The following is a 24,590-nucleotide window of genomic DNA, read 5'->3' as shown; positions in this document are numbered from 1 at the left end:
GTTGCAGGCTGCTGGTGAAAGCACTGGCCCGCATCATCAAGGTGGAGAAAAACAACGAGAGTGTCATCAACTGTCAGCAGCTGCTCAGCTGTCGTCTGGACAAGGTCAGTGGGCCTGGGAGATACTGTGTAATTTTTGGATACATTCAATGGTGTGATACCGTGTGATTTTTTGTTACATTCCATGGTGTGATATTGTGCCATACCACGAAGGCAGGGGATCATGATGCTGGGATTGAGACTCGGTAAGAGACTCTCCCAGGCCCGGAGCTCATGATTCCTCCCGATACGGACCACGGCGATGCGTCGTTAGACGCTGATCGCGGAGGTGACTTCCGTACCAGTAAAACGGTCATGAAGGGGACTGGGGGGAAAGAGGTACGAACGTCGCCTCCCGAGGTGTCCCAGCGCGAGGCAGGGAGAAGGGTGAATGGCAAGTCATCTCCGTGCTGTGGGGACTCGCAGCTAGGCGCGGACTCCCAAGGGGAGGCCGCGCCCGGCCATTACCCGGGTCCCCACTCGGAGACGGCCCTCACGTGCCCCATTGTTGTTCCCCCTCCTCCCTTCTCTGTCGACCCCCCTCCCCCACCTCCTTTTGGGGGGGGAGAAAAATTTGGTTCCGGGGGGGGATCTCTACTTTGCCCACCCCGGGCCAAGCCACCCCAGTCTCCCCACGGGAGGGGATTCGGGGCGCGTGGCAACCTGCTCTGCAGGTCTTCCCGCTATCCGGCCGGTCTCCCCTGCTGGGGGAGGCCCATGCGTGTCAGGCGGTTCTGGGCAGTCAGCCCACTCATCTTCGGGCGGGACTGACACCCAAGTCGGACCTGACCTCCCTCCGACTTGGCCAGGTTGTTCCCTTCATGGAGGTCAACGCACCAGTGACCCTTGGGGTTCGGGTCACAGTATGGCTGGTGCCCACGGGTGGTTACCCCCATTCTACCCGTACTGGGGCGCACCTAGGGTGCACACTGGGTTGCCGGGAGCACCAAGGGCCAGCCCCTTGTCCGCTCCCCACCGGACCCAACCCAGCACATCTCACAGGGTGACACACACAGCCCCGACAAGTGGGATCGACTTCTTGTCGGTCAGGTCGAGCTCCTCGACCAATATTGCCACTCTGTCCACAAATCGGGCCTCTGTCAACCCACAGGTGACCTCCACGGTCACAACGGCCTCCTTGTCAGGACCGACGGCTGCTCAGGGGCCCTACTTGGCCCGGCGGAGCCGGCAGTCCCCACCTGCCCAGCCCTCGGTCCTACAGTGAGATGAGTGGGTGTTTGTCCCCACACAGCACTCGTGGGTCACTCTTGCATCCAGGGACGCTCTCTCTGAAAAGGTGTGGCACCCACCATCCCAAGCATGGTTGGACCTACGGTCCACACGCTCCCCACCCGCTTCAGGTGTCAAGGACATAACAGTGGCGGCCATGGTCCCGGCTCGGGATCGTCCCAGCTCATCCCGATGGGCTGACCACAGCTCACAGGACGCCCCAGTGGGTACATCCACTTGGGATGGCACCCAGCAGGGGATGGACTGCGAACAAGAGTGGGAGCCCCTGTCTTCGGATGAGGACGAACAAGCAGATGAGCACTCTTCGCCCACATCCCAGGGGGGACAGATTGAGCCCGTGCCTCCCTAGGGACCAGCCTGAACCAAACTCGGACTTTGCCGAGCTCGAACTGACCCTCCCCAATAGGGTCACGTATGCCGAATCAGTCCCTCAGGCTACTTTGTTACCCTTGACCCTCCTTACGCCATGTGACTCTAACTCCAGAACCACAAGGCAACTCAGAGTGCCAGAAATGGTGCAGGTATGGCTTAATAAGTCAGCCCGCACTGTCAGGGGTGCTGCTTCCATCCCTCCTCCAGGCAGGGAGTCCCTCTCTGCCCCGGGTGCCTTTTCCCCGGGAAAGTTTCTTAAAGATTCCTCCAAGGGAGGGGTGTGGTCCTGGTACACACAGGACCACCCTGCCTACAGCGGAGTAGAGCCCTCCGCACAGGACAGGATGTTGGTCTCACAGCGCACCATCTTCCCCACTTCAGCTAACCTATCCTTTAAAACGTTAGCAGAGTGGGACAAATTGGCCCGCTGCCCCCTCGAGGTTTCCACGGCGTACACCTTCGACACGTTCCTTCACAGGGCCAATGAGCTGTGGGAACAGTGTCCGGTTAATCAGGACAAGGGGTCTCCTTCCTCTGTCCCGCCGGGCCTCTTCACCGACCAGAGGTTACACGCTTTTGGCAATAGGGTAGCATCTGGTCTCACGGCAGCTGCAGACACAGCCACCAGCCTTCACTTCAATACTGTGCTAGCGCGGTGTGATGCCACTTTCAGCCTCTAACATTCCTGTGGAGGAGAGGGCTGCCCTGCGGTCCATCCCAGCACAGCAGCACTCCCTCTTCGGCCAGTTCCCGCCCCATTTTGTCAGCCACAGGGCAGAGACAAACAGGGAGGTGGCCTCATATTTGGCCCACACCTCTCATGGGCTCCAGGGTTCTATGCCATTGAAGAGACTGGCCACCAGGGCCCCTCCATATACCACGCCGCCTGTCAAGGCAGCGTGTGCTGAATCAGTGGCAGAGGAATAAACCACCTTATGTCCGTCCAAGCCGACCAGCCATGCCCAAGGCCAGAAGGCAGCACCCCCAATGACTGGGCCCCGATTCAGCACCGCCAGTCGTTCAGCCCCTCCAAGTAGGAAACTTGTCCCGGCATGCACATCAGTGGTGTCCTCTGGGACTCAATGATGGGATTATGTCGGTGCTAGAGTCGGGGTACATGCTGTCTTGGGTGGAGGACCTCCCCCCTCTAAGATCCACTCCTCCTCCTTAGGTGCCCAGCTCGACGGAGCAGGAGAGCGTCCTAGAAAAAGAGATATCGCACCCACTCCTCATGGGGCTATATCTCAACTCTTGGACCCGGGCCCCGGTTTTTTACGGCTGTTGTTGGTGATTCCAAAGGTCTCGGGAGGGTGGAGACCAGTTTTGGACTTGTCCCCCCTCAACAAATTCCTCCCCAAAATCAAATTCAAGATGGACACACAGGCACAGATTCGGGAGACCATCCAACAAGGTGATTGGCCTACCTCTATCGATCTGGAAGATGCTTATTTTCATATACTCATCCATTCGGCATCCCGTCGGTACCTGAGGTTCGTGTGGAGGGACGAGGGGTTCCAGTTCCCGGCCCTCCCATTTGGTCTGTCCCTTGCCCCTTTCCTGTCTACCAAGGTGGTGCGGGAATTGGTGTCCATCGTCCGCTCGGAATCCATTTGTCTATGTGTGTACCTGGACGACTGGCTTATCCTGGCCCAGTCGCAGGCCCTGTGCCTGAGTCATACAGCCAGACTTCTAGACCTTTGCTCCCAACTGGGCTTCCTCAGGGACCAGCAGATATGCGATCTGTCCCCACGTCAGTCCTTCGACTTCTTAGGGATGAGATTCGACACGCGGTCTATGATAGTCTCTCTGGCGCCAGATCACTGGGACTGTCTGGCAGGCCTCCTCAGCCACTGGCGCCACTCCTCCCAAGATACAGGGCAGACACTTTCTTCCCTCTTGGGCATGATGGAGTCCACGGCACCTCTCATTCCCCTGGACAGGGTTCTCAAGCGCCCTCTCCAGGGGGCACTGAGGTTACGCCGGTCCCAGAGCACTCAGCCATGGGATAACCAGATATGTCTGGGCGAGTGGTTCCTCGAGGTGACATCAGAGTGGTTAATCACCCCCCTTCGGACACAGGGGGTGCCCTTAGCCCCACCTACTCTTCAGGTGGCACTCTTCACAGACGCCTCCTCCCTGGGCTGGGGAGCCCACATGGACTCACTCTATGCAGCAGGGACTTGGTCCCCGGAGGAGCGCCTATGCCACATCAATGTTCTGGAACTGGAGGCAGTTCGCAGGACTCTCCTGCACTTCATGGGGAAGGCCACTGGCAAGACCATCCGCTTGTTCACGGACAAGACGACGGTCGCATGTTATGTGAACAAATGGGGGGAGCGCACTCGGCAGACCTCTCCATGCGGACTGAGGCTCTCCTCCGTTGGTGCCACAGCAAGGGCATTGCACTTTCAGCGAGACACTGAGCAGGAAAAACCAACTTCTTGGCAGATGCTCTTAGCAGGTCCAAGAGTGTCATACGCACAGAGTGCACCCTGGACAAGGACAGCCTTCAGAGGGTGTGGGAACAGTGGTTTCGGCCGATGGTGGACCTTGTTCAACAAGAGACTTCCCACTTCCGTCTCTTCGGTTGCCGACCCAGAAGCGTGGGCAGTGGATGCTCTCTCTCTAGATTGGAGCAGTCTGATTGCCTCCGCGTTTCCTCCCTTTCCAAGTCTGTCCAAGGTGATACGGAAAGACAGATTGGAACACCCGCAGCTGATCCTCATTGCGCCGAAATGGCCAGCCCAGACCTGGTTTCCGGACCTTCAGTCCCTGACACATGTTCCCACCCCTGGAACTTGAAACCAAATCTCATCTGCTGAGGCAGCCTCGCTCAGGCACTCCGCATTCCAATCCTCAACTGCTCCACCAGCACGCATGGCTGCTGTGCGGTCGGAACTGTCAGCATCACTATTGAAGTCCTGGACCCCTCGGTCGGCCTCTGTGTCGGCTGTGCTGACCCAGGGGTGTGCCTCCTCTGACCTCCTCTCCATAGTCACCAGAGCAAGGAGGCAGGGAACGGAGACTTTGTATGACTTTCGCTGGAAGAAATGGTTGCGTTGGTGTACAGCTCAGGGCATTACCCCTACGAACCTTACGAGCATGCAGCTGGCCAACTTTCTGGTTCTCTGCTCCTCGGTTCTCATCCGGTCTGCTAGTTCTGTGTGAGGGTACAGGTCTGCCTTCTGTACCACAATGCAAACAGCTAGGTGGTTCCGCCTTTGAAGCGGATTGCCTGCTCAGAGAGGTGGCTAGGGGTGCCCCTCTGAAGGAAGCTAGAGACCCCAGAAGAGTGCCCCTCTGGGACTTGTTCCTGGTGCTGGATTTCATTCGAAAACAGCCCTTCCTACCATTGGGGACTATTCCTTTTGACATCCTCACCCTCAAGACCACTTTCCTTCTGTGGCTGGCCACAGGCAGTCGTAGAAGTGAGCTGCATGGGCTTAGTGGAATGCCACAAGATCTGGCCTTCCACAGAGATGGTTCCATCACTATTCGTTTCCTTCCAGAGTTTCTGGCTAAGAACCAAGACCCTGAGGTTCCTTCCCCCTCTCTGAGGGTCAGACCTTTGTCTGATATTCTTGCCAAAGATGATGAGGATAGGCACCTGCCCTGTTCGGTGTCTCAAATATTATTGGGATAGGTCTCGCCATAGGCGTTCTTCTCAGAGGTGTCTGCTCATCTCCCTCAATGAGAATTACAAGAAAGACATCGCTGCAGGCACCATTTCCCGCCAGGTTTCCCAAGTCATTCGTAGAGCCTACTCTCATGCACACAGGGATATCAGCTGTCTTCATCCCAGAGCACACGAAGTGCGGGCCATAGCTACTTCGGCTGCTTTCCAGCACTCAGTGCCAACGCAGCATGTCTTGGAGGCAGCCTTCTGGCGGTCTGAGAATCCCTTCATCAACTTCTACCTCAGGAATTTCCGTATGACCAGGGCTGACGGTTCCAAGGGGATTTCCTTTGTCGCGGCTAACACTGCCGTCTCAGTTACAAGGGCTCCCCATATGAACCAGTAGGCGTTGCCCTCCTCCATTTGCTTTAAATTCTGCATCAGTTTGACATGGTACAGTATATGACACCAAAAGGAGGAGTTTGTATTATACTCCATGTTTGGTGTTACATATACTTACCATGTCAAACTCGAATGCCCGCCCGTCCGTCCCCGCGTCTCCGCCGTGGTTCTCATGGGGCATTTTTGTTCATGGCCACGGAATGATTAAGCGCTTATAGTTTTTAGAGGCGTTTGATTGGCTGAGAGCGGGTGGGCCCGTCTTTTCACTGTTAGCTGCGCGAAATTTGGCCAAGCAGAGCAAACCAATAGGCCTAGTTTGCATCAGTTTGACATGGTAAGTATATGTAACACCAAACATGGAGTATAATACAAACTCCTCCTTTTTTTGGTATATTCCATGGTGTGTTACTGTGTGATTTTTTTAGTACATTCCATGGTGTGTTACTGTGTGGATCAGTGGTACATTCCATGGTGTGATACTGTGTGGAACAGTGGTACATTCCATGGTGTGATACTGTGTGGATCAGTGGTACATTTCATGGTGTGATACTGTGTGGATCAGTGAACATTCTATGGTGTGTTACTGTGTGGAACAGTGGTACATGCCATGGTGTTATAATGTGTGGAGCAGTAGTACATTCCATGGTGTGATACTGTGTGGATCAGTAGTACATTCCATGGTGTGATATACTGTGTGGATCAGTGGTACATTCAGTGGTGTGATACTGTGTGGATCAGTGGTACATTCCATGGTGTGATACTGTGTGGAACAGTGGTACATTCCATGGTGTGATACTGTGTGGACCAGTGGTACATTCCATGGTGTGATACTGTGTGGATCAGTGGTACATTCCATGGTGTGATACTGTGTGGAACAGTGGTACATTTCATGGTGTGATACTGTGTGGATCAGTGGTACATTCCATGGTGAGATACTGTGTGGAACAGTGGTACATTCCATGGTGTGGTACTGTGTGGATCAGTGGTACATTCCATGGTGTGATACTGTGTTACTGTGTGGAACAGTGGTACATTCCATGGTGTGATACTGTGTGGATCAGTGGTACATTCCATGGTGTGATACTGTGTTACTGTGTGGAACAGTGGTACATTCAGTGGTGTGATGCTGTGTGGATCAGTGGTACATTTCATGGTGTGAAACTGTGGAACAGTGGTACATTCCCTGGTGTGGTACTGTGTGGAACAGTGGTACATTCCATGGTGTGATACTGTGTGGATCAGTGGTACATTCCATGGTGTGAAACTGTGGAACAGTGGTACATTCCCTGGTGTGGTACTGTGTGGAACAGTGGTACATTCCATGGTGTGATACTGTGTGGATCAGTGGTACATTCCATGGTGTGTTACTGTGTGGATCAGTGGTACATTCCATGGTGTGAAACTGTGGAACAGTGGTACATTCCATGGTGTGGTACTGTGTGGAACAGTGGTACATTCCATGGTGTGATACTGTGTGGATCAGTGGTACATTCCATGGTGTGATACTGTGTGGATCAGTGGTACATTCCATGGTGTGAAACTGTGGAACAGTGGTACCATGTGTGTTACTGTGTGGGTCAGTGGTACATTCCATGGTGTGATACTGTGTGGATCAGTGGTACATTCCATGGTGTGATACTGTGTGGATCAGTAGTACATTCCATGGTGTGAAACTGTGGAACAGTGGTACCATGGGTGTTACTGTGTGGATCAGTGGTACATTCCATGTTGTGATACTGTGTGGAACAGTGGTACATTCCATGGTGTGGTACTGTGTGGATCAGTGGTACATTCCATGGTGTGATACTGTGTGGAACAGTGGTACATTTCATGGTGTGATACTGTGTGGAACAGTGGTACATTCCATGGTGTGATACTGTGTGGAACAGTGGTACATTCAGTGGTGTGATGCTGTGTGGATCAGTGGTACATTCCATGGTGTGATACTGTGTGGAACAGTGGTACATTCCATGGTGTGATACTGTGTGGAACAGTGGTACATTCAGTAGTGTGATACTGTGTGGATCAGTGGTACTTCTTCTTCTTCTTCTGCGTTTGATGTTTTGGCTGCGTCAGACGGTCACCCCTGTCGCCACGATGTAGCCCACGGTCTTCTCCAGGTTGTGGCGGTCTCCCCAAAGCTGCGCCTGTAGCTCTGTGCCCCCTGGCCAGGTTTGACGCCGTAGAGCTTCATGGGTTGGGCAGTGTTGGAGGATGTGTTCAGGGGTCTGGGGTCCAGTGCCACATGGACACTCATCAGTGTGGGCGATCTTCATACGGTGAAGGTGACTCAGTAGTCAGCAGTGGCCAGTTCTCAGTCTGAAGAGGACTATCTGCTGGTGTCTCTGGAGCTGGTGGATTGGATCGACACCACTGTTTGCACCCAGCCTTCTCTTCCACTGGTTCTGGTAACGGTTGTGGATGATGGTCCTGGCCTCTCTGTAGGTCACGGGGTGGCTGAACTGCTTCATTTTGCTGCCTGCCTTGGAGAGAGCATCGGCCTTTTCGTTCCCCATGACCCCACAGTGAGAAGGAACCCACTGAACAGTGACAGTCGACCGTTTTGAAAGGTCATGAAGGGCTGCTTTGATGTTTGTCAGCTGCTGTTCGTTTCTGGTTGACTGGAGTCCCTGCAGGAGAGATCTGCAGTCAGTGAAGAAGGCTATCTTTGGTGGTGGGTTGACTGACGTCCTGAGGCCTTGTGCAGCATGGAGTAGTGCTGCTGTCTCCGCTCTGTAGTTCGAGGAGATTCTTCCTGTGGGGAAGGCTCCAGGGGTCAGTCTTCCATCTGTGTGCCTGATGAAGATGCCTGCTCCTCCATTCTTCACCGCTCCCTCCGAGGATCCGTCTGTGAAGACGTGCGTCCATTCGCTGGGGTTGTACCGAGTCTCAATCATCTCCAATGTCAGAGCTTTCAGCAGGGGAGGGGCTTGGCAGTCCTTTTGGTCAATGCCAGGGACTTTTGTGATGATTGAGACTCCTTCCAGTTGGTCGGCCGGTTCCTCGAAGTCGGGGAGTGTTTCCATCTCGGCAGGGGACGAGGGCAGCAGGTCTTCATGTTGGCGGTGCAGGGCCTTGGAGAGGTGGTTGAAGCTGGTCCGCTTCAGTCTGTTCTTTGTTGGGTGCTTCAGTTTTTCGTGCATTGGGTGAGTTGGCATGCGCAGGAGCTTCTCGCTGTGGATGAAGACTTTTTCTTCTCGTCTATCTTCGAGTGGGTGGAGGCCTGTGTGTTTCTCCATCGCCTGAACTGGAGTCGTCTTTATCCCGCCAGTGATCAGCCGTAGCCCTGCGTTCTGAACTTTACTCAGGCGGCTTGTGTTGGTTGCTGATGCCGTGGCCCAGGCAGTGCTGTCATACTCCAGGGTTGGCCTGACAGTTCCAGTGTACACCCTCTGCAGTATGCTGCTGTTGGCACCCCAAGAGGTCCCGGCGAGTTTTTTCAGGATGGCCAGTTTTCTGGTTGCTCGTCTCTCGATGTCCTTGAGATGGGGGTTCCATGTCAATCGCTTGTTGAGCTTCACACCCAGGTACATTGGCGTGTCATCCTGTTTCAACTGCTTTCCGTTCAGTTTGAGATGGGAAGTTTCTGACATCGGTGACAGCGAGAAGATTACTGAGACTGTCTTGGTGGTGTTGATGTCTACTCCCCAGGCAGAGGCCCATGTTCCCACGTGGTTGAGTGCTTCCTGCATTCTGTGGCTGGCGGACGTGAGGTATTCCGCAGCACTCCAGGCAACAAAGTCATCAGCGTGGAGGGCTCTGGAGACATGCTTGGAGATCTTCTCAGCGATGTCGTCGATGAAGATGAGGAAAAGTGTAGGGGAAATGACTCCTCCTTGCGGCACACCTTGCTGTAGAGTGACCCGATGGCTGGTTTTCCCGTTGAGTTTTACCCTTGCCCTGCGGTGTTGGAGGAAATCCTGGATCCAGCGGTACATCTTCCCTTCCACTTTCTTGTTGAGGAGCTTCAGGAGAAGTCCTGCCTTCCAGACCTTGTCGAAGGCCTTGGTTAGGTCCACGAAGACTGCAAGCACCTTCTTTTTTTCTTGAAAGGCAGTCTCTATCTCCTGTGCAAGGTACACCAGCTGGTCTTCGGTGCTGCGGTTTTTCCTGTAGGCTGATTGGGTATTGCTGAGCAGGTGGTTTTCTTCAAGGTGTTTCAGGAGTCGAGTGTTCACCATCCTTTCCATCACCTTGCCCAGACAACTCAGGAGGCTGATTGGTCGATAGCTGGACTTCTTAGTCTTTTCCTTCTGCTTCTTTCTGATGGGGACGATGATGGCTTCTCTCCACTGGTCTGGAAGTTTCCCTGTGTCCCAGGACTGGTTGATGATCAAGAGGAGCTTCTGTCTGGCTACAGGTCCCAGGTTCTTGATCATGTCATTCGGGATGCCGTCTTTCCCAGGGGCTTTCTTTTTCTTCAGTTTCCTGATAGCTGCACTGAGTTCGGCCATGGAGAAGGCTGTCATCATGGACTGACTCGGGTTCTGCTGTTTCAGCTTCTCCTTGATCTCCCTCTGGACTTCCTGCACTCGGGCTTCAGGGAGTGTTGTGGTGCTGCCCTCTCTGTAAAAGTCTGCAAGGATGTTGGCTGCCTGCTTGCCCGCGTGGTGCTTGCCGTTTTCCTCAATGACAGTTCTGCTGTGTCTGGTGCCCGTGTCTTCGTTCAGAAGCTTGGTCAGGTTCCACAACTTGCCGGTGTCCCTCTCCATTTTGAGACTGCTGGTCTTCTCATTCCAGCTCCTCTGTATCTCTGGTACATTCCATGGTACATTCCATGGTGTGATACTGTGTGGAACAGTGGTACATTCAGTGGTGTGATACTGTGTGGATCAGTGGTACATTCCATCGTGTGATACTGTGTGGAACAGTGGTACATTCCATCGTGTGATACTGTGTGGAACAGTGGTACATTCAGTGGCGTGATACTGTGTGGATCAGTGGTACATTCCATGGTGTGATACTGTGTGGAACAGTGGTACATTCCATGGTGTGATACTGTGTGGAACAGTGGTATATTCCATCATGTGATACTGTGTGGAACAGTGGTACATTCCATGGTGTGAAACTGTGGAACAGTGGTACATTCCATGGTGTGGTACTGTGTGGAACAGTGGTACATTCCATGGTGTGATACTGTGTGGATCAGTGGTACATTCCATGGTGTTATACTGTGTGGATCAGTGGTACATTCCATGGTGTGAAAGTGTGGAACAGTGGTACCATGGGTGTTACTGTGTGGATCAGTGGTGCATTCCATGGTGTGAAACTGTGGAACAGTGGTACCATGGGTGTTACTGTGTGGATCAGTGGTACATTCCATGGTGTGGTACTGTGTGGATCAGTGGTACATTCCATGGTGTGATACTGTGTGGATCAGTAGTACATTCCATGGTGTGAAACTGTGGAACAGTGATACCATGGGTGTTACTGTGTGGATCAGTGGTACATTCCATGGTGTGAAACTGTGGAACAGTGGTACCATGGGTGTTACTGTGTGGATCAGTGGTACATTCCATGGTGTGAAACTGTGGAACAGTGGTACCATGGGTGTTACTGTGTGGATCAGTGGTACATTCCATGGTGTGAAACTGTGGAACAGTGGTACCATGGGTGTTACTGTGTGGATCAGTGGTACATTCCATGGTGTGGTACTGTGTGGAACAGTGGTACATTCCATGGTGTGGTACTGTGTGGATCAGTGGTACATTCCATGGTGTGATACTGTGGAACAGTGGTACATTCCATGGTGTGGTACTGTGTGGAACAGTGGTACATTCCATGGTGTGAAACTGTGTGGATCAGTGGTACATTCCATGGTGTGAAACTGGAACAGTGGTACATTCCATGGTGTGAAACTGTGTGGATCAATGGTACATTCCATGGTCTGAATCTGTGGATCAGTGGTACATTCCATGGTGTGGTACTGTGTGGATCAGTGGTACATTCCATGGTGTGAAGCTGTGGAACAGTGGTACATTCCATGGTGTGATACTGTGGATCAGTGGTACATTCCATGGTGTGGTACTGTGTGGATCAGTGGTACATTCCATGGTGTGAAACTGTGTGGAACAGTGGAACATTCCATGGTGTGAAACTGTGTGGAACAGTGGTACATTCCATGGTGTGGTACTGTGTGGATCAGTGGTACATTCAGTGGTGTGATACTGTGTGGATCAGTGGTACATTCCATGGTGTGATACTGTGTGGATCAGTGGTACATTCCATAGTGTGGTACTGTGTGGATCAGTGGTACATTCCATGGTGTGAAACTGTGGATCAGTGGTACATTCCATGGTGTGATACTGTGTGGATCAGTGGTACATTCCATGGTGTGGTACTGTGTGGATCAGTGGTACATTCCATGGTGTGATACTGTGGAACAGTGGTACATTCCATGGTGTGGTACTGTGTGGATCAGTGGTACATTCCATGGTGTGATACTGCGGAACAGTGGTACATTCCATGGTGTGATACTGTGTGGATCAGTGGTACATTCCATGGTGTGATACTGTGGAACAGTGGTACATTCCATGGTGTGAAACTGTGTGGAACAGTGGTACATTCCATGGTGTGAAACTGTGTGGATCAGTGGTACATTCCATGGTGTGATACTGTGGAACAGTGGTACATTCCATGGTGTGATACTGTGGAACAGTGGTACATTCCATGGTGTGAAACTGTGTGGAACATTGGTACATTCCATGGTGTGAAACTGTGTGGAACAGTGGTACATTCCATGGTGTGATACTGTGGAACAGTGGTACATTCCATGGTGTGAAACTGTGTGGAACAGTGGTACATTCCATGGTGTGAAACTGTGTGGAACAGTGGTACATTCCATGGTGGTGCTAGTGGACCTGTCTGCTTATACTGTTTTTTGTTGTTTTTTTGTGTCTTTTTTTAATGTTGGTTGTAATAATCTGTGTTGTATTATTGCAGATCTTGTTTTTAATTCCAGTTTAAAATCTAAGTTTGTTCTTTGATTTGACATCTGTAATTTGTCCTTTTGTTGAATTACATTAGTTTATTTAGTTTACAAGTTCTTTATCATATATGAACAGCAGAATGTAAGGAATAATGATTGATTCTAAATGGAACAATCAGTGTGTATATCTGGCAATGTGGAATTGTAAGAAGGTAAGTGAAGGGAAGTAATTTAACCATTTTCTGCATGCTGTAAGTGAGGTTTCTGCTAAAATGCATTTAATGTATGCCCCTCTTCCTACCTCTCCCCACCAAAAAACAACAACAACAACAACAAAAAGTTGTGAAACAGATCAGCTACTCATTCCTGAAATGTATGTGTGTGTGGTTTTGAAAGCTACCTAAAAAAGGGGGGATTAGAGATTCTTTAAACGTAAATAGATGTTTCTCTCAACAGTGAATTTTTGTGCTTGTGGAAAATAAATTACACAAAGCACCAAATAAAGGGCATTGGGTTCATTTGATCACCCTAGAAAATGAATGGTGGTGTGTGATAACAGTGTGGTATGCATGGTGCACAGACCGGAAACAAGTGTCAGGAAGTGTGCTATAACAGTGTGGTGTGCATGGTACACAGATTGAACACAAGTGTCAGGAAGTGTGTTATAACAGTGTGGTGTGCATGGTGCACAGATTGAACACAAGTGTCAGGAAGTGTGTGATAACACTGTGGTGTACATGGTGCACAGACCGAACACAAGTGTCAGGAAGTGTGTTATAACAGTGTGGTGTGCATGGTGTACAGATTGAATACAGGTGTCAGGAAGTGAGTGATAACACTGGTGTGCATGGTACACAGATTGAACACAAGTGTCAGGAAGTGTGTTATAACAGTGTGGTGTGCATGGTGCACAGACCAAACACAAGTGTCAGGGAGTGTGTGATAACACTAGTGTGCATGGTACACAGATTGAACACAAGTGTCAGGAAGTGTGTTATAACAGTGTGGTGTGCATGGTGCACAGATTGAACACAAGTGTCAGGAAATATGTGATAACAGTGTGGTGTGCATGGTGTACAGATTGAACACAAGTGTCAGGACATGTGTGATAATGGTGTGGTGTGCATGATGTACAGATTGAACTCAAGTGTCAGGAAGTGTGTGATAATGATGTGGTGTGCATGGTGAACAGATTGAACACAAGTGTCAGGAAGAAATCAAATACCTGCAAGAACAACACGAGCAGCGACAGCGACAGCCCAGTGTGGACGAGGGATTGGGCACATCAGTGTCCGCATCAAACACCACCACCACAACTACCACAGCCATGGCCGGTGCTGAGTCCAATGTGCACCTGGGTGAACTGGTCAGCCAAGCACCAGGGGCAGAGGGGTTCAAATCCAGGTCCATCAGAGAAGAGTGAGTAGTGTGGGACCTCTGTGTGTGTGGGTGTGTGTGTTCCATGTTGGAGCTTGTTTGTTTGAAATGAAGTAAGGAATCCCATCTGTCTGAACTAGAACAAGGAATCCTGTCTGTCTGAACTAGAACAAGGAATCCTTTCTATCTGACCTAGAACAAGGAGCCCGTCTGTCTGAAATAGAGCAAGGAGTCCTGTCTGTCTGAACTAGAACAAGGAATCTTCATCTGTCTGAACTAGAACAAGGAGTCCTCTCTGTCTGAAGTAGAACAAGGAGTCCTCTCTGTCTGAAGTAGAACAAGGAGTCCTCTCTGTCTGAACAAGGAAGCCTGTCTATCTGAACTAGTACAAGGAAGCCTGTCTGTCTGAACTAGTACAAGGAATCCTTTCTGTCTGAACTAGTACAAGGAAACCAGTGTGTCTGAACTAGTGCAAGCAGTCCTTCCTGTTTGAAAGAGAACAAGGAGTCCTGTCTGTCTGAACAAGAACAAGGAGTCCTGTCTGTCTGAAGTAGAACAAGGAGTCGTGTCTGTCTGAACAAGAACAAGGAGTCCTGAACAAGAACAAGGAGTCCTGTCTGTCTGAAGTAGAACAAGGAGTCCTGTCTGTCTGAACAAGAACAAGGAGTCCTGTCTGTCTGAACAAGGAAGTCTATCTGAACTAGTACAAGGAATCCTTTCTGTCTGAACTAGTACAAGGAAACCAGTGTGTCTGAATTAGTACAAGCAATCCTTCCTGTCTGAAAGAGAACAAGGAGTCCTGTCTGTCTGAACAAGAACAAGGAATCTTCATCTGTCTGAACTAGAACAAGGAAACCTGTCTATCTGAACTAGTACAAGGAATCCTTCCTGTCTGAAAGAGAACAAGAAGTCTGTCTGTCTGAACAAGAACAAGTAGTCATGTCTGTCTGAACTAGTACAAGGAATCCTGTCTGTCTGAACAAGAACAAGGAGTCCTGTCTGTCTGAACTAGAACAAGGAATCCCAACTGCCTGAAATAGAACAAGGAATCCCATCTGTCTGAACTAGAATGAGGAATCCCATCTGTTTGAAATAGAACAAAAAATCCTTTGTCTGAAATAGAACCAGGAATCCAGTCTGTGTGAAATAGAACAAGGAATTATCTGTTTGAAATAGAACAAGGAAATTTGTCTGAAATAGAACAAGGAATCCTGTCTTTGTGAAATGAACAAGGAAGCCTGTCTGTCTGAACTAGTACAAGGAATCCTTCCTGTCTGAACTAGCACAAGGAAGCTTGTCTGTCTGAACTAGAACAAGGAATCCTGTCTGTATGAACTAGAGCAAGGAATCCTGTCTGTGAAATAGATCAAGGAATCCTTTGTCTGAAATAGAACAAGGAATCCTCTTTCTGAACTAGAACAAGGAATCCTCTGTCTGAACTAGAACAAGGAATCCTGTCTGTCTGAACTAGAACAATGAATCCTGTCTGTCTGAAAGGGAACAAGGAATCCCGTCTGTCTGAACTAGAACAAGGAATCCTGTCTGTCTGAAAGGGAACAAAGAATCTTCATCTGTGTGAACTAGAACAAGGAGTCCTGTCTGTCTGAACTAGAACAAGGAGTCCTGTCTGTCTGAGTCCTGTCTGTCTGAACTAGAACATGGAGTCCTGTCCATCTGAATTAGAACAAGGAGCCCTGTCCGTCTGAACTAGAACAAGGAGTCTGGTCTATCTGAACGAGAACAAGGAGTCCTGTCTGTCCATCTGAACTAGAAAAAGGAGTCCGGTCTATCTGAACGAGAACAAGGAGTCCTGTCTGTCTGAACTAGAACAAGGAGTTCTTTCTGTCTGAACTAGTAGTACTGTCTGTCTGAACTAGAACAAGAAGTCCTGTCTGTCTGAACTAGAACTAGGAGTCATGTCCGTCTGAACTAGAACAAGGAGTCATGTCTGTCTGAACTAGAACAAGGAATTCCAGCTGTCTGAAATAGAAAAAAAGGAATACCGTCTCTCTGAACTGCAACGAGGAATCCCGTCTGTGTGAAATAGAACAAGGAATCCTCTGTCTGAAATAGAACCAGGAATCCTGTCTGTGTGAAATAGAACAAGGAATCCTCTGTCTGAAATAGAACCAGGAATCCTGTCTGTGTGAAATAGAACAAGGAATCCTCTGTTTGAAATAGAACAAGGAAATCTGTCTGAAATAGAACAAGGAATCCTGTCTGTCTGAAATGAACCAGGAATCCTGTCTGTCTGAACTAGAGCAAGAGTCCTGTCTGTCTGAACTAGAACAAGGAATCCTGTCTGTCTGAACTGGAGCAAGGAGTCCTGTCTGTCTGAACCAGAACAAGGAATCTTTTTTTAAATTTTTTTTTATCAAACTAGAACAAGGAATCTTAATCTGTCTGAACTAGAACAAGGAATCTTGTCTGTGAACAAGGAGTCCTGTCTGTCTGAACAAGGAATCTTGACTGTCTGAAATGAACAAGGAACCCTGTCTGTCTGATAGAGAACAAGGAATCCCGTCTGTCTGAAGTAGAGTAAGGAGTCCTGTCTGTCTGAAACAGAACAAGGAATCCTTTGTCTAAACTAGAACAAGGAATCCCATCTGTGTGAATTAGACCAAGGAATCCTCTGTCTGTCTGACATCGAGGAATCCCGTCTGTGTGAAATGAACAAGGAAGCCCAGTTTATGGTGGATAATGGCCACAGAGCAAACTGTACAGCTGGGCTGTGAAACTGCAGGGGATAAACTTACGTGTGACTGCAACAGAATGTCTGAACACATCTTACTGTTTGGTTGGATGTCTGTGCAGGGTTATAGTTTCATTTTAGTGTTTAAATGCATGATTTAATTGTTGGGTTTTACATTGTGTAGCATGATGAGCATATTTTATTCAGAAAAGCCCTTATGAATTATTTAAATTATGATTATGTGTTACACCACCACACAAACACACCAAAAATACAGATATAACATTGGAAAGGATACCAGAACACAAGATGTGTGTGAGTGTGACAGAGCGATGTGTTGTTGCAGTCTGCAGCACCTGAGACAGGAGAGCGACAGTCTCCTCAGCCTGTTCATGGAGAACATGAACCTCATGAGAAGGTGAGCAGCGTGTCAAAATTTCCTTGTCACTGCCACTGAATACCTTAGATTTTATCCATGGGACGGGGGCTTATAAATTTGTTTTTCATTTGATTGGGATTAGTAGGTAAGAAGGTTAGTTTGCTTTCCATTTGATTAAAGTTTGTAGAGTCAGTGGGATTTGTACAGTTTTGTTTCTGTTTGGTTTTCCCTCCCATCTGATTATATTTTGAAGACTAGTTTTGGTTTCCATTGAATAGAGCTTGCACATTTTTTTTTTTTTGGGGGGGGGGGGGGGGGGGGTTGGGGTTGTTGTTTTTTTGCTGCCCCATCATCTGCGCCATTTCAGTGGCATTACTCCCACGCCGCTCGTTTAGATTTCCCCATACACGGCCACACCCGGGTTCGTCCGCCACAGTTCCAGCGTCGGCAGTCCGCAGGGAACCATCGATGTTAGGTCGCCAGGAGGCCACACACCAGAGGAGACCCTGCACTGCTGCTGAGTCACTTCGATGGTGTTCAGTGGTGCCTGTTCTGATTCACCGTACTTAGGACACCACCTACTAAGCCCCATACTAATGACAATAATGGCTTAGTCACGGAGCCAGACTGAGTGAACGTCCCTCCCAGAGTGGAGACCGCCACCACGTCCCGCAAACAACAGCCCCCCATCTGCCGACACTGAAGACACTGACAGGACTCACCCCAAGCACAGAAGTGGAGGGGTATCGAAACTGAGGTCACCATAACAGCAGGGCATGAAAGTCCACAGATTTTTGAGATATGTATCTGTTGGTTTTATTGTATTCCTCACTTTGTGACACTGCTGCAGAAAAAAAAATGTGTATGTATGCGAGTCATATCTGTAAAAAATGAAAAATTCACGAAGTCTCGAAGTCTGCAGACTGTCTTTTTGTGTCCAAATTTCCACAAGATATGATTATCGCCCTTGCATTGAAACCTTCCCAACATGCCCCTGTCCCCCAACCCCTCCTTTCCCCAATGTCCATTCCCTTACCCAATCTCCCATTGTACAACTGTGAAAGAGAGTGCTGAAATTCATTTACACATATGTATTCATTACAGACAGTAACCAATAATAAGATGTGAGAATGCTTATGTGAAGTGTCTCTTGATGATGACTGTAGTACAGGTGAGGTGATTGTCAGTGATGACTGTAGTACAGGTAAGGTGATTGTCAATGATGACTGTAGTGCAGGTGAGGTGACTGTCAATGATGACTGTAGTGCAGGTGTGGTGATTGTTAATGGTGACTGTAGTACAGGTGAGGTGATTGTCAATGATGACTGTAGTACAGATGAGGTGATTGTCAATGGTGACTGTAGAGGTGATTGTCAATGACGACTGTAGTACAGGTGAGGCGACTATCATTGATGACTGTAGTACAGGTGAGATGATTGTCAATGATGACTATAGTTCAGGTGAGGTGATTGTCAGTGGTGACTGTAGTACAGATGAGGTGATTGTCAATAACTGTAGTACAGGTGAGTTGATTGTCAATGGTGACTGTAGTACATATGAGGTGATTGTCAGTGGTGACTGTGTTACAGGTGAGGTGATTGTCAATGGTGACTGTACTACAGGTGAGGTGACAATGTTGACTGTAGTACAGGTGAGGTGATTGTCAGTGATGACTGTAGTACAGGTGAGATGATTGTCAATGATGACTGTAGTACAGATGAGGTGATTGTCAATAACTGTAGTACAGGTGAGTTGATTGTCAATGGTGACTGTAGTACAGTTGAGGTGATTGTCAGTGGTGCTTGTAGTACAGGTGAGGTGATTGTCAATGGTGACTAGTACAGGTGAGGTGACTTAATGATGACTGTAGTACAGGTGAGGTGATTGTCAATGGTGACTGTAGTACAGGTGAGTTGATTGTCAATGGTGACTGTATTACAGATGAGGTGATTGTCAGTGGTGACTGTAGTACAGGTGATGTGACTGTCAATGGTGACTGTTGTACAGGTGAGGTGACTTAATGATGACTGTAGTACAGGTGAGGTGACTGTCAGTGGTGACTGTAGTACAGGTGAGGTGATTGTCAATAATTAACTCACTCCGGACGAATAGTTTTCTCCGTTGCTCTCCCCTGCAGACGACCCATTTGTTAAGGTTAGGAAAGAAATCACAAAAAATACAAAACACAAAGTAACTGAATGGAACTCCCTGTACTTGACCGACTGATCCCTCTTCTCACGTCATGTATATGCCCATCCCTCTCCTCTTCTTAACAGCCTTCAGAGTCACTGTCAGTACCTTCTTGCTGGTTGCTTTTATCACTGCAGATGCTTTATTCAACATCATCATCCTTGCCGGTGTCGAAACCTTCAGTTTGAAGCATTTCAATTACTTCAGCAGCAGTAAAAAGCCGCTGTCATGATCTAGTTTGCTTCAAAAATTTCCACTTGTATGTCCTAAGACACCATTTTCGATACATATGCAGATTAGCTTGTCATGTGGGGTACCAAGGTCAACAGCTGGCCAGCGAGTGTATAGTTATAGAACCTCACGAAGAAACTTTCCATTCGACCCTTGACATGTTCGCAATGCCAGGTGTAGCTGCAATTTTTATGCTACTCCATGAGGAAAACATGGAAAAAATTTTAATTGTCGAAACTGATATAGCGTTCCGTTGTCTGGAATGCTACCTTACATCATGAACGCTATAGCGTTCCATTGTCTGGAGTGAGTTAATGTAGTACAGTTGAGGTGATTGTCAATGGTGACTGTAATTCAGGTGAGGTGATTGTCAATGGTGACTGTAGTCCAGGTGAGATGATTGTCAATGATGACTGTAGTACAGTTGAGGTGATTGTCAATGGTGACTGTAGTTCAGGTGAGATGATTGTCAATGATGACTGTAGTACAGTTGAGGTGATTGCCAATGGTGACTGTAGTTCAGGTGAGGTGATTGTCAATGGTGACTGTAGTACAGGTGAGATGATTGTCAATGATGACTGTAGTACAGGTGAGGTGATTGTCAATGGTGACTGTAGTACAGGTGAGGTGATTGTCAATGGTGACTGTAGTACAGGTGAGTGACTGTCAGTGGTGACTGTAGTACAGGTGAGGTGATTGTCAATGGTGACTGTAGTACAGGTGAGGTGACTGTCAACAACAGTGCAACCAAAGGGACATAAGTCTCACGTCCCAAGGCAGGCAAAGCATTGACTGTACAAGTGAGTTGACTGTCAGCGATGATTGTACAGGTGGGGTGACTATCAACGATGACTGTTGTAGAGGTGAGGTGATTGTTAATGACTGTACAGGTGAGGATATTGTTAATGACTGTACAGGTGAGGTGACTGTTAATGACTGTACATGTGAGGTGACTGTTAATGACCATACAAGTGAGGTGACTTTTGTACAGGTGATGTGACTTTTAATGACTGTACAGGTGAGGTGACTGTTAATGACTGTACAGGTGAGGTGACTTTTGTACAGGTGATGTGACTATTACTGTACAGGTGAGGTGATTTTGTACAGGTGAGGTGACTTAATGACTGTACAGGTGAGGTGACTTTTGTACAGGTGCGATAACTGTTAATGACTGTACAGGTGAGGTGACATTTGTACAGGTGAGGTGACTGTTAATGACTGTAGAGGTGAGGTGACATTTGTACAGGTGAGGTGACTGTTAATGACTGTACAGGTGAGGTGACATTTGTACAGGTGAGGTGACTGTTAATGTCTGTACAGGTGAGGTGACATTTGTACAGGTGAGGTGACTGTTAATGACTGTACAGGTGAGGTGACTTTTGTACAGGTGAGGTAACTGTTAATGGCTGTACAGTGAGGTAACATTTGTACAGGTGAGATGACTGTTAATGACTTTACAGGTGAGGTGACTGTTAATGACTGTACAGGTGAGGTAACATTTGCACAGGTGAGGTGACTGTTAATGACTGTACATGTGAGGTGATTGTTAATGACTGTACAGGTGAGGTGAATGGCTGTACAGGTGAGTTGACTGTTAATGGCTGTACAGGTGAGGGGAGGTGATTGTTAATGACTTTACAGGTGAGGTGATTTTTATTGACTTTACAGGTGAGGTGACTGTTAATGACTGTACAGGTGATGTGATTGTTAATGACTATACAGGTGAGGTGACTCTTAATGGCTGTATAGGTGAGGTGACTGTTAATGGTTGTACAGGTGAGGTGACTGTTATCAGCTGTACAGGTGAGGTGATTGTTAATGACTGTGCAGGTGAGGTGACTGTTAATGGCTGTACAGGTGAGGTGATTGTTAATGACTATACAGGTGAGGTGATTGTTAATGACTGTACAAGTGAGGTGACTGTTAATGGCTGTACTTGTGAGGTGACTAAATGCTGACTGTTCTAGACTGGAGGAGGAGTCGAGCCAGCTGGTCAGCAGTGGATCCATGTCCAGAGTCATGGCACAGGACAAACCCACCTGAAACACCTCCCCCAACCCCCACCAGGCTACCCATCTACTGTGACCAAACCATCATCTACCTCCATTGGAAACACAGAATATCAATGACCACACTGTATACAGTTGGGAATTTGCCATCATGTGATCCTACACAAAACACTTGACAGCAGAGTTGGGTTAAAAAAAAAAAGGGCCTACCCCATCGTCAGGTGCAGAAACCGGAACTACCTTCATGTACTGCATGAGATAATTGTGTGACAACTTCTTGGATGTGTAAAGGGAAGTAACATATGTGGCAACAAAGTTTTGAGAGCTGCAACACTCAAGATGGACATTTGTTGTGGTAGCAGACATGCCAGAAATCTTCTGGCAGATAATGTCCAGACAGCCAGTACAAGAGATACATAAGATGACATGAACATGTACAGAATATAATTGACATGTTTTGTGCTGTGTTCATGACTGATGTGCTTATGCAAATTTATTTGCTGATGGTGTAATTAGTCCAAATGGTCCTGTAAGCTGCACATATGTATGTTACTCACAATTTGTTGACGGAAATAGTTGGGTCCTGCATTCAACACTGTAAAATAGGATGCTGGAAAGAAATTTCATATTTATTTTTGCTTTTTGTCACAGCTGGTTTCCCTGTGTTTTTGTTTCACGATCAAATTGGATTTTTCTACAGAATCTTAGGGGATATTTTGTTGCATTGGGTTATTTTTATGAGCACATTAAGTACAGGCTGCAAACAGAACTCGGTTTATCATCTCATCCGAAAAACTAGCACGCAGACCACCACTCCAGATCAAGTGGAGAGAGGGCTGTAAAATCCTGATCTTTATATGGGACTTGAACCTGTGGACACTTCTTCCAGCATTACCACTAAGGCCACCACCCCAGTCATCACTTTGGACAAAAAATATCACATGTGCCAGACATGAAACTTTGTTGTTTGCTTTTCTGTCCCAGACATTTCACAGAATGATTCAGAGCAATGAAGTAGGAATGAAATATGTAGAGTTCAATGTAATAAAAAAAAAAAAAGTAATAAATTTTTAAAAATCAGCTTGGCTTTTCAATTGATGAAGCAAAACAAAATACAAACAAGCAGACAGCCTTTATTATGGTAAAGTGGAAACTGCAGTTGGCATGGCTTTAAACAAGGTTAAAACAGTGTTGTCACATTTTCTCAGTTACATCAGATAAACCTACACAAAATTGCTAACTCATTTCCTGCTTGCTGAAATAAATTATAAAGAAATAAACAAAATCCCAGATCCTGTTGAAAATTTAAAAGTCAACAGGCCAGTAAAACAGAAGACAAAAAGTGCTGGGAAAATGCACACAATTGTTGTGATCACAACACCCAGCATTTCAATGACTGGTGTGTTACTGAGGTCAAGGTCACTCAGCCATTCTTTGTTTTCCTGACATCTTGCATAAGCCTTTCACTTCTGACTGTGGATATATCTGATGTTTAGGGGTAACTCCATTATCAACTGTCAGCCACTCATTTGCATACTTCATTGCAAATGGCATCTGCCATGATGAGCGTTCGAAGCAATATCTCAGCAATTCTGGCTTGATTTTGATGCATTTTTTTGCATTTTGTGAAGCAAAAAGCTGTTGAGCATGTCAAGATGACTGCCAGGATGCCTGGTACAGAAGAGGTGGCAGTTTTGTTTGATTTTCTGCACAACGTAGACAATAGCAACTACAAAAACATGATAGAAAATGAAAGTAATGTTGTTGATGAACTGAAGGAATTCTGGTTATCCTGGTGATGATTACATGCCACAAGGTACATCAACAGGAAGGGGGCGGTGTCATGTTAGAAGTGGATAAAGCCTTCATTTGGGGGTTTTCGTTTACTGTGAAATCCTCCCAGATGAAAGCTTCAAGCTGAAATATTGTTTATGGTGAGCTTTTGTGTTGTAATATTGTGTGATAGTGTTTGTGGGTGGGAGGGTGCGGGCGTATGTGAGCGTGGGAGGGTGTGGGTGTGGGCGTATGTGACCGTTTATATGTAGTGTTTATGTTTGAAACATGATAGTGGAGGAAACAACATAATTGAATATGGTTGTTGTTTCTTATACATTTGTTAATATTCTAGCACCTTTTCCACCCATAAAATAAATAAACTTGAATTTTCTTCTTTTTTCCATAGAAAAAGTTGTTTTTTTTCTAAAAATCTGAGTTCTTCCCCTAATTGAGATTTATCAAATCCTGTCAACATTGAACTTGATAATTATATTCTCCATTCATTTTCCTTCAAGAAAATGTATACTTTTACATACTTTTGAGCATAATTTTAACGTTTGTGATTTATTTTTAGAGGTTGGTGATTATTTTGCAAAAATCACAAATATTTCCGGTATTGAAAGGGTTCGAGTCCAGCCAGTCAGTCTTACCAGGGTCAACAAGTGACAAACTCTGCACTGCAGCATACATCTATCTGCCCATGAGGCCTTGAATGTAGGGTCAGTCACTGGCACACTCAGGTCCACACCACAACTCCTTTCTTCTGCAGATGACAAAATATTTATTGCACACCAACCACCTGAGTTTTTTCATGCCATAAAGAATTACAAAGTGAAACACAAGGATCAAAATGGGCACGACAGTTGTTTTTTCACAACTCAACCACTAGCTTGAATAATGGTTATGATTATAGTTTTTGTGACCTTGTGATGACACCAAGGTGAAGGTTAATCTATGAAGCATTGACACTTTATTTCATGCAGCAGCAGAAATTTGCATCAAAAAAGCTTCTACACTCCACAGGGAATCATGGTCCTCAGTGTCGTTCAGGGTGCTCACTGTTTCAGTTTTTGTAGCTTTCAGACAGTGACTCTAGTGAATGTGGTCAGAGTCAGTCCACCCAGGAGGGGACAGTTTTCCTGTTGACCAAACCTGAAAAAAATTATTCTACTTCTTTATTCTTCTTGCCATGATTCAGTGGTTTATATTTTCTTAAATCTGAAGTAAACCACATTCCAAAAGTTGTGAAAGACTCCAGTCTATTTTCATGTGTGGTGTATATTGTACACTGTTTTTGGAAACTTAAGCTCCATACATTGCGTTTTCTTT

At 47.4% G+C, this 24,590-nt stretch overlaps 1 protein-coding gene across 8 annotated transcripts in view; it reads left to right on the top strand.

Annotated features, from left to right (window-relative positions):
• Positions 1 to 22,565, top strand: part of LOC143299896 (serine/threonine-protein kinase TBK1-like) — a 211,842-nt gene extending 189,277 nt beyond the window's left edge. For 7 of the 8 annotated variants that reach the window (XM_076613392.1, XM_076613393.1, XM_076613394.1 and 4 more), the window contains 4 exons: positions 8 to 104; positions 13,800 to 14,026; positions 17,023 to 17,094; positions 21,444 to 22,565. In XM_076613392.1, the coding sequence (XP_076469507.1) occupies positions 8 to 104; positions 13,800 to 14,026; positions 17,023 to 17,094; positions 21,444 to 21,519 (472 nt within the window). In that variant the 3' untranslated portion in view covers positions 21,520 to 22,565. Of the gene's footprint in view, positions 1 to 7; positions 105 to 13,243; positions 13,633 to 13,799; positions 14,027 to 17,022; positions 17,095 to 21,443 lie in introns of those variants that run through there. The other variant, XM_076613399.1, reaches the window with a different exon arrangement.
• Positions 22,566 to 24,590: the final 2,025 nt, after the last annotated feature.

Source organism: Babylonia areolata, chromosome 25, assembly GCF_041734735.1.
Source record: "Babylonia areolata isolate BAREFJ2019XMU chromosome 25, ASM4173473v1, whole genome shotgun sequence".
Lineage (NCBI taxonomy): Eukaryota > Metazoa > Mollusca > Gastropoda > Neogastropoda > Buccinidae > Babylonia > Babylonia areolata.
Note: the sequence above shows the minus strand (reverse complement) of the source record. Positions and strands in the feature narration are given on the sequence as shown.